Source organism: Hoplias malabaricus, chromosome 16 (assembly GCF_029633855.1).
Source record: "Hoplias malabaricus isolate fHopMal1 chromosome 16, fHopMal1.hap1, whole genome shotgun sequence".
In the NCBI taxonomy this organism is placed as follows: Eukaryota; Metazoa; Chordata; class Actinopteri; order Characiformes; family Erythrinidae; genus Hoplias; species Hoplias malabaricus.
The window spans coordinates 7,253,045-7,263,511 of record NC_089815.1 but is presented as its reverse complement, the minus strand read 5'-3'; the positions used below and the strand labels follow the sequence as shown (position 1 = coordinate 7,263,511).

Genomic DNA, 10,467 nt, shown 5'->3' with positions numbered 1-10,467 from the left:
TTGATTCTATTTATTGTTGTTTAGTGCTATTCTTTCATCAATAAAAACAATAACAAATTAATCAAGAAGATGAATAGTTTTAATACGGTTTTGTATTTTGTTTCTTTTATTGTATCAAAATTTTCACTTTCATACATTTCTGAGCCCAGATTGCAGATGGTAGATAAGGAGCTGAATATACACTATACATTGTTTAATTCAAAGGGGACTCTGCTGATATATCACATTTCAAATATTTTAAATGGTTTGGATGTAAACAAAGTAATTTAAAGGAATCAAGGTTATTATAAAGCAGTTTGTCTCACCTTTGTTTTAGTTACACCCTCTGGTCTTCTGGGAAGGCTTTACACTATATATATCTTCATTACTCAAGATAAATTAATTTCTCAACATTTAAATCAACCAGGCAAGTCATTAAGGACGGATTAACAGTGGCAAACTGGAAATTGAACACAGGTCCACTTCTTCAGCATTGGGCATGGCAATCCTGTGCAGTTGCTGAATTCTTTCTATGAATAATATACAAAACAATGTATGTGCAAAACTCAACATCTTAATGTAGATTGCACAAGAAAGCTCAGGGAGTAGCGGCTAAAACCTTTAGAAGCTCTGGATACATGTATTTACGTGATATATTGGTGATAAAATCTAAGTTGCTACGTTTCTCTGGTAAGCGTGGTGATAACACGACAGTAAAGATTTCACATAGAACCACTCAGAATTACATCTCAATGATCAAACTATGCAGAATTAAAAAAATAAATATATATAAACATGCTCTTTTGAAGGCAAAGACAACATTCTAAGAGCTGCCATTATTCAAATGGACTGTAGTGTACTGATGGCTGCTATGGAATGAGATATTCACAGATGTATTTGTTAAGTGTGCGGCAGACCTCATCGTGCCATTTGCCTTGAGCTGAGAGAGAGATAACCACACAGCTCTCTCTCTTGCCTCCTGTTGGTTCTTTCTTGGCACGGTCCCAGTTGAAGTAAGATATGGGCATGCTGTTGACATCCACATACTGGCCTTCTCTTACTATGTCGGTCACCCCTATCCAGAACTCTTTAGATTCTTGGGAGATGTATTTGGCATAGTCTCTTATATCTTTGTTCTCTTTCAGGTTCCGTGGTGTGGCCAAGGTCCCCCCCTGGGCGATGCAGTCCTCGTTGGCCTCGTGATAGTGCTTGGGCTCTTCCACAGCCAGGTAACACTTCTTGTGTACTTTGACACCTCGGAGACAAACTGAAAGCACATAGTTTGTAGGCCACACACAAAGCTTTTTAATTTCACTTTCAGTAGCTTCTAAAAGAAGTCATTTTCACCTGCAAGAATGCTAGAAATATTTATTAATATTGTGATTTATTTTCTCGTGTTTTAGTACAGAATCTGGTACACAATCAGACCACAACATGTCAGTGTAAATGCTGCTTCAGAACATGACCTTACCAGGCTAGAGGCCTTCTCCCTTCACTTTACTTAGGTGTAAACATTGAATATCTTCTTTCAGTAAGTGCAGTAAAACATACAGTACATACAGTTTTCTATTACTAACAAGACAAGCCCTGAAGAAGCAAGTTAACATAGTGTGATCAGTTAGCAACACATTATGCAGAAATGCAGGGTAAAATCGGTTGTTTTAATTTATTGCTAACTATTAAATATATCGTATCTGTCCTATCAAATGTTTTAAGACTCTTGAACTGGCTGCTGTCTTTAATCTCGAGTAGCATTTAATGTTGTATAAGGTGTGTGAATGGTCCATCATGAATACAAACACCTCTCAGAGCAAAATTCAAAGTGTAACCATCTGAACAGAGAGGATAGTGTATGAGGGCTGCGGGTTTATATTCATCAGAAACTGGCCTCTGGAACCAAGGAGATTTGATGCCCCCTACTGAAGGACACAAATATTACATTAAGATAGCATTAAGACCAATGTTTAAATAACTGTATGCTCTGGTTTGGTGCAAAAATCCAGGGATTTTCCTCCTCATTTCTAGTCAGTACAAGTTGTTCAGTTTTATTGAGATATCTGTGAGGAGATTAGATTTGAGATAATGAGCATGATGGGGATAAGTAAAAACTACACTGGATTTCAGAGATATCGTTACAAGTCACAGACATAATTGTGCTATTAAAAATTCAACAAGACCTACCATAATGCAAAACCTGTCTTTCAGGGATTCTGAGAAGACTACTTAACACTGAGGGCCTGAAAGTAGTGGAGCTGCCCATAAGGCTTTACTCAGATAAAAGAATTACAACATAATACATTTGAAGTCTACCTGTTTGTAGTGCTTGCAGCTCTTTCAAGGAGTTCACCTCCTGCCAGAGTTTGTCAATTTGTGTCTTCACACCATCATCTTCTGCATCTCAGTTGAAGAATGGGTTCAGAGAGAAAGAATGTAGACAAAGTACAGACAAAGCGTCGTAATACTATGATAATTATTCTGTTTTGAATCATTTTTTGTTTCCTGCTGATATAGTACATAAAAATAAACTTGAAAAATCCACAGATGCCTAGAAATCACAGGAAAATTGTGATCTCAGGCTAAAATAATAATAATAATAATAATAATAATAATAATAATAATAATATAGCCTTTTTGGACTTTAGTAACTTGTAGTCTTGTAGTTTTAAAACTTACCTCTCTGTCGAGATGGGACAGATTTCCTAGAGCGGGACGGGCGTCCCTCTCCAAACTGTAACAGCATGCAGCCAAGCAGCAGGAGAAACAGGAGTCGAATGAAAGCCATGGTAGAAGAGGAGAGTTCCCAGAACACACAGGGGCTACTTGTATGTGTCAAAAAGCCCAGTGAGAGTGAAAACCTCACTAAATCCAGCCCAGCATTTACCCACACTCTCTCCGTCTATTGGCTGGAATTGCTGAGGTCCAAGTATGAGGGCTGGAAAACTGAGGGGTCAGCAACAACCATTCCCCTGTTCCCACCCATTCATAAATATTTACCTGGCCCAGACTGGAGATGCTTTCGTTCTTTTCCCATTCATGAGTCAACAAGCCAAAAATTCTTTGGTTGGCGCAGTGTCATGGAACATTTTGTACCAAATTAAATATGTTTTTATATTTGATGTCCTAGCTCATATGTGCAATCGGCAAACCTAACATTTACCTTAAGTCAGTTGGTGCTCACTCTAATGCTGATTTAATAACACAACAAAAAGTCCATAGTGCTGACTTTGAATCCTTAAAACTTAATGTCAATAGAGCATTTTAAAATGTGTATTGTTATAGATACTTTGCCAAAAATAGACACATTACTTCCCTATTAATGATTCAGATTATTGTTGAGGTGAATTCTATGGAAATTAAAATGAAAGCACCACTCTTTTTCATCTCTTTCATTGTTGGAAGATGATAGCAGGCCATTAATATTGAGGGGAAAAAACTTTAAGGTATTAGCCTTAAACAGATGCTATAAACATGTGACAATATAACACTTTAAAAATCCCCCTCCTCTGATTTATTAAACCCCTAAATGTAATCTCTGTTCGTCTAAATGGTTTATTTATAAGTTATCATCAATTAAAAATGCCCTTACCTCCACCCCTTCACTTTCATTCAATACACTCAGATCAGTGAATGTGAAAATTTGTCACCACATCTTTGGTACTCACCTGCAGCTTGAAAGCCTTGTCCATGAAATTGGTTCCTTAGGTTTGTGACATGTGACAAATTCCTGGCTATCTACAAGGACATGTAAACATGGTAAAAGCTAAATTCTACTGAAATTTATTTTCTCAAATGATTTTTCTCCCCAGGCGGCACAGTGGCACAGCAGGTAGTGTCGCAGTCACACAGCTCCAGGGACCTGGAGGTTGTGGGTTCAAGTCCCGCTCCGGGTGACTGTCTGTGAGGAGTTGGTGTGTTCTCCCGGTGTCTGCGTGGGTTTCCTCCGGGTGCTCCGGTTTCCTCCCACAGTCCAAAAACACACGTTGGTAGGTGGATTGGCGACTCAAAAGTGTCCATAGGTGTGAGTGAATGTGTGAGTGTGTGTCGCCCTGTGAAGAACTAGCGCCCCCTCCAGGGTGTGTTCCTGCCTTGCGCCCAATGATTCCAAGTAGGCTCTGGACCCACTGCGACCCTGAACTAGATAAGCGCTTACAGATAATGCATGAATGAATTAATTTTTCTCTCCACTTTAGTCATCAGCAGCGTCAGCCAGTATAGCTAGTGCTCCCATAATTACACATAGCTAATAAGCTAAGAGAGTTTCTTTTTGTATCACAACTAACATAATATCACTGGACATCTTTAACACGCTTGAAGGAGATCAGTTCCTTCTGAACCCAGAGCAATCTATGACAATTGTGATCTCTTGGAGTACTGCTCTAGCATGGCTGTGACTGCTCTAGCATGACAATTTCTCTACTCCCATTCTCACCACTTGCTTCAAAAATGTTGTTGTTTTATTGAATAAACTGCAATAAGAGTTCAGAATGCTTTATCAATTATCATTTTTGAGATCCATGTTTTTCCCACAACAACCACATCCCCCACCTTTAGTTTTTAGATTTAAATGAACTGCTTTAAGTACATTTTTAAAATAGCTAGGGGCTGATCATAATCAGATGATCGAAACAAAACAAAGCAATATCACATGAAGATCTTCTTATTCCCTTAAGTAAGTTTAGAAGTGAACAGTGCACAATTGTGTTTGTAGTGTTGGCAGTGGAGAGTCCAGCTCAGTGCTGCGTGTTCAGACGCCTCTATTTATAGCCTGTGATGCTGCGAGACGGATGAAGGGAGGAGCGGGAAGAGTGTAAAAGAGAAACCCCATATGTTTGAGAGAATTCCCATGGATCATCTAATATGCCCCCCATGACACTTTGAAAAGCACAAGGCACTGACTGGAAATACTCTGAAGCCAAAAAATAAAACATTCTTAGCGTAACTCTTAGAAATGTATCCCAGTAAACAAGGAACATCCCTGGACGTTCAAAATAGGTCTAAAAGTAGTCTGTCCGTCAAGGACATATTTTAAACGTCAATGGAAATCTTAATAAGTTAGTTAAGTGGTGACCAATCGATAACGTCAGTGGACGTCCAAAAAGCATTTTATACAAGTTATTTATTTCGGGACCAATTAATAACGTCAATGGACATCCAAAATACGTCTAATAGTCGTCTTTTCAATGTCTGTGTTTGGACGTCTTTTCAACTTTCATTTTCAACCTTAAGAGAACGTTGATTAGACGGCAGTCATTACGTTATTTCAACGTTGAATCAACGGCTAATTGTTTACTGGGATATAACTTTCTGTGTTTGAAGCAGGCAGTCACTTCCTACACACAATCACGTTAACAGCCCACTTTGTAAACAGAGCTGAAAACATTTGATTTCAAACCTGGTTTTAAAGGAAGACAATGGGACTATGCCTCATTCAGCTTCTGATGCGTGTTGTGAATTACGTTTTTATATTTATTTTCCAAGAGAAATTACTGGCTATAATAATTGGACACATTAAAATTAGACTAAATTGCATTAACCTGAATGTGCATTACATATTTTATAGTGGGAAGAACAGACAATACAAAATAGATGTTTTTCTAATTCTCATTTACACTAGATGATATTTTCTCTACTGTATGCAAACAAGCTTTGATGTAGACCCTGTGACAAAAGATGACTGGTTCTATATTTATCTATATGTATCTATATTTCTCAGATCAATCACAGGTTCCCACACATGACCTGCAGTTAACAAGAAACATTTCTACTATAAAAAGGTTTTCTTTAACCTGTTTACCACGATGAGAATGTGTGGAATAGTTTGCGTAAGTATTTTTACGTTGTGATGTTATTTCAGTGTACAGAAAATGTGGCAAATGTTTGGCAATGTTTGTATTTCAGCTACTTAACAACCTATAATTGAGGTGATCTAATTTGAACACGGTGAGCCCTGCAGAATGGTGAATGGACTTGGCCTACATTGCTACTGCTCCTGTCAGAAATGTTCTGCTCCTCTGATAGTGGTTTCACTGGTAATGCTTGTCGACAGATAATAAACCCATTAAATATGCGTTCATATAATGAAAACGGAAAAATAAATACACATTGAGGATTCAGAAGGTCTGACTTGTCCTGCGAGCCAAAGAAAAGGTCAAGCATTTTTCATTTCTTACTCATATTTTCGTTATCTTCATTGCAAAGGCTGAGAAATGCCATTGACTGATATTTCTGTAGACTGAAAAGGTTCTGTTTTTGTAACTGATGGTGTTGTCATCTCCCAGCTCTGCCGCAGGGCTTACTGAAGAGGAAGAAAAATCCATGTTGTCTTTACAGCTTTTCAATCACGGCTTCAGTCAAACATTCTATTTCACAGCATTGTGAAAGATCAGATAAGAGGTCCATAAAATAAGATTTTGACTAGAAAAACAACATCACACACTTTAGAATGCTCTGCAGGTCTTTCTTTTAATGTAACAGAACTGAATTACTATGCACAACATAGTAAAAGCACTAATCACCAGCTACTACACTTAAATGATTTGCACTTCTCTGCCTGGGAATACATTTGACACACTAACGGAGCACGTGGTGTTTAAGGTGTTTCATTTTTAAGGCAAGCTTTGGATATTTTAGGATCATCTAAACACTGAAACAAAGATAAAAAGTCACCGGAGTCTGTGATTTCATACATTTCAGACAATCCTCTGTATCCTAAGCAACTCTCTGAAAGAGAACAGTGAGCGTTACTGACTGTGGCATATAACTGAACTCTGGGAGCAAACACTCTTTCATGTTATTTCTAATAATACATTCTGTTTCTTCTTAATAAATGTCACCATAAGAATATCAACAGACAGGTCAAAGGAGAGATAGCTGGTTGCCGTCAGATTAAGCAAGAATGAATCACAAACTCAAGCAGTAATCAATATTCATGTCCATAGTCTTGTATCATTAGACAAGGAGCTTCATAGTACGTTATATAGGCACATAATAACTCAGCAGCGTTCCTTTATATAAAGTGGAGTTGTAATGTATGAAGTTAACACACTCTCTTTGCATGTTACACGTCTTATATCAGTTTATTAGATACTCGCACCTTGGCTGCAGTCCATCTGCTACTGCAACATTCATGAGAACATTTCCCACTTCCTGTTCATCAAAGGAAAATGCTACAAGACCATCATCGACCAGACGTTATGAGAGTGATAATCCATTCTCAATAGAACAATGATACTCACACTGAGATGGCATGGAAGGCAATGTTGAACTGGTATGAGAATATCAAGCATATTCATGTTTTGTGGGTAACTCAACACATGCTCTACAAGATAAACACAATATATAATCAAACACGTGCACAATTCCAAAAGGCGAAATAAGGTCTGTTTGACAAAACAGAAAAAGAAGAGAATTTGCTGTGCTGCTGCTCTTGTTTACTGTGTGCCAACGGCACTACAAAATCTCTCTTTGAAGGAACACAGAGGACAAGGCTTTTAATGGACTGCAACAGACTGAGGACACTACAGTATGATCTCAAGAGCCATACACTGGCCACTGTAAAATGGCCAATGGTATAACTTGCCAAATACCACCACTCAAATACACAACTTGAAAACAATGTATGCATATGCATTTTTGTCTTTCTTTCCTCACTACTACTTACTTTCTTCAGTAATACATAACGAAACAACGAATATGCTTTCTCTCCTTCTTTTCTTTTCTCTCTTCTATTGGCCACAAAACCTCCAGAGAAACCATGAACAATATGCCTAAAAAACGAACATTTCAATACTGCACTAGGAATGGCACTTGAGTCGGACAGCTGGCAAGAAGGGCAATACGGGTTTTCAATTTTCAAACATAGCACAGGTCAGACAGACGAGGCACACACATTCACACACGTCACAACAGCATGGGGTCAGGAGGATAGTCCTGGTCCGGCAACAAGTCTCTTGTTCCATGGGAGCGTTCATGCCTGGACCGATGTGGAAAGGCCTACTGGATGAAGGGCATCCGCTCCTTGTTGTCGTTGTCCCCCTCATGCTCCTCCTCTTCCTCTCCTGCCTCGCTGGTCTCTGTGCTGTCACTGGCCATCTGCGGCACAGCAGGTATTGTCTTTATTATGTGTGTTGTACACTGATTGTGAACAAGTTTTGCATTTCTATAAGGAATGCTAAGGGGCTTTGTGGCCCTCTTGGTCTGTACTCCTTGGAGTAGTGAGCCATGGTATTGACCAATTTTAAAGGGTATCTACAGACATATAAATCACTACAGACTTGCTTCAAATCATGCTGGGTTGTTAAGAAATTTCAAATAGAATTTCTTATGTCATTTCTGACCCTATAGGACACTGCATTCTACAAATACAGTAATTCTGAGTTTGGGGAACAGTGCGCACTGCTCCGAGATGCTTTTCTTTTTCTTTGGCACTTATAGTCCTTTTCAAAAAATATGAAGTGCTCATTGAGGTCAGTCTCAGCTTTCTTTCTGACAAGGTGCACTATGGCAACCTGCCATTTAAAGAGTGGAGAGGAGAATCAAATTTAAAGAACATTCTTTATAGTTGTAGTTGGTAGAGGGACCAGGTCAACTGAGAGATTTAGCTTATTTTCTTACATCCTTGTGTCCTCAAAAGAATTTTGGCTGACTTTATGCTTTATGTACTACTTTTAATTTCTTTATTTTAAACTGGGGCTTTCTAATTTTCTAAGTCTAACCACAGGCTCGATCACCAGGAGATCTACTATTTTATCCCCAGTGATGCCTCAACCATAAAAAGCTGGCAGTCCTAGAGATGTGGCCTCCACAGCACCTCATCACACTGTTCTCCAGCGCAGGGTTCTGTTGTCTGACGTGACAGGGCTAGATAAGAAGTGTTCTACACCAAAAGCTGTCCAGTGGCATTACTTTAGCAGCAGTTTGAAAAAGGACAGTGGCTGTGTTGGTTGAAGCATGTGCTAGCTTTCACCCGTCCACGTTGGTGCCATGGCCAAACATTTCTAGACAACCACTGTAAGTAGTAAATGTAACTACTTTAAGGTGTCTTATCTATGCTCATTGATTCTCAATAGTGCAGACACAGCTTGTATAATCTCCACAGAAAATGACAAATGCAGTGGTATACTGTGGAATGAGCATAATGCCAATGTCCAGTATCAAGCCAGGGCAGAGCAGTATACACCCTCCAGATTTTAGACATAAGTCTTGAGTGATTGACCTCTGGAATAATAGGAAAGAGGTGCACATACGATCCTTCATTAAGCTATTCCAATAAGTGTTTGCTTTAGGAGGTTCTTTAATAGACAGTAGGGGTGTGCAAAGGTAGGAGATGTCCTGGAAGGACGCTTTCATAAACCATTATTTCTGCATATTCCCTCAGCATCATGCTGTTGGGTCTCCATGGCAACACTGCCCTGTTATTCTCCAATCACTGTCACTAAGCTTTTTCCTTTTTTCCTTTTCTTTTTGCTCTGCAAACAGGTGTGCAAAGTGCTCCCTTGTGATTCACTCTCAGCCAATTGTTCTTTTTGTTGTTGAACAGTTTTGAATAAGCAAGACCCCATGCTGTACATTGCAGTTCAGTTCTGTTCTTAGAAACAGACACATAAATAACTGTTAAGAGTGTTAAAACCAGAAACAGAAGTGTCAACATCTATTTTCTATGATTATTATCATTATTGTTGTTGTTGTTCTTTGTTATATATTTACCTGTTGTGTAATTGAAGCTCAAAAACAGATCCAGTGACCTACTCACCAAGGGGGTGGGAGATTTTTCCACATCCAGAATCAGCTTTCCTATGTTGCCTCGGTCATGGATTCTCTGCATGGCCTCTTTTACCTAAAACAAAAGAAGACATCGCTGTACGATTCATAGTAAAACCCTGTGAATCACACAATGTACAAATATGCTTTGTCTTTAGGCAATAAAAAGTTCCTGTATGAAATGAAAACAGGTTTATGTAGTGCTACAAAATCCCCAATGGGTGGCAGTAGAGTTCAGAATAATCAAGATAAGACTGATCAACAGATCTCGAGTTTTCTATTTTAAAGGTGCCTGTCAATCAACGTGCCTCTCAAAAACAACATAATTACAAAAGCTGAACATAATTATTAGTCACAGCTACGTGAGAAGTAAGACAGATATCTTTTCTTAAGTTCAGAAGCAAATCAAATACCAGTGAAGAACACAGAGGACTGGTATGCCACTATTGATGGAAAATAATAACTGCACTGACAGATATGTGCTAAATCACTGTCAGAGCCATGCCATTTAGAGCTGCTATGAGACATGGCACCAAGATGGATTTTTCACAGCCACAGACAATACAAATTTGGCATGACTGCTGCTTTCAGCCCAGAGATATGAGGTCAGACATGCTACAGTCTCAGACACTTGCAAGATCCTATCTCAGAGCTGTCTGCAGCAGGGTCAAAACATGATCAATGGCTTTCAAATCTATGAGGCTTCAGACGCCTCATAGATTTGAAAGT

The 10,467-nt window shown here is 38.9% G+C and overlaps 2 protein-coding genes across 2 annotated transcripts in view; both read right to left on the bottom strand.

The window, feature by feature from the left end:
* Window positions 1-171: 171 nt before the first annotated feature.
* clec3a (C-type lectin domain family 3, member A) lies at window positions 172-2,782 on the bottom strand. The gene is made up of 3 exons (XM_066648353.1): window positions 2,653-2,782; window positions 2,290-2,376; window positions 172-1,246 (listed from the first exon to the last, which is right to left on the bottom strand). Exons 1-3 carry the CDS (start codon window positions 2,759-2,761, stop codon window positions 849-851), a joined length of 594 nt encoding a protein of 197 aa, XP_066504450.1. The 5' UTR covers window positions 2,762-2,782; the 3' UTR covers window positions 172-848.
* A 3,647-nt stretch (window positions 2,783-6,429) lies between these two features.
* vat1l (vesicle amine transport 1-like) overlaps window positions 6,430-10,467 on the bottom strand; it is a 29,378-nt gene continuing 25,340 nt past the window's right edge. The window contains exons 8-9 of the mRNA XM_066648002.1: window positions 9,731-9,814; window positions 6,430-8,070 (exon numbers count right to left, since the gene is read on the bottom strand). Of these exons, the coding sequence (XP_066504099.1) occupies window positions 7,972-8,070; window positions 9,731-9,814 (183 nt within the window). The 3' untranslated portion in view covers window positions 6,430-7,971. The remainder of the gene's footprint in view (window positions 8,071-9,730; window positions 9,815-10,467) is intronic.

What these genes read in the sequence shown, in the direction of transcription:
- clec3a (XM_066648353.1), bottom strand. Translation starts at nt 2,761, where the DNA reads ATGGCTTTCATTCGACTCCTGTTTCTCCTGCTGCTTGGCTGCATGCTG. An exon ending in TGTCCCATCTCGACAGAGAG is followed by an intron (nt 2,377 to 2,652) that starts GTAAGTTTTAAA and finishes TCTTCAACTGAG; the next exon opens with ATGCAGAAGATGATGGTGTG. An exon ending in GCTGCAAGCACTACAAACAG is followed by an intron (nt 1,247 to 2,289) that starts GTAGACTTCAAA and finishes ATGTGCTTTCAG; the next exon opens with TTTGTCTCCGAGGTGTCAAA.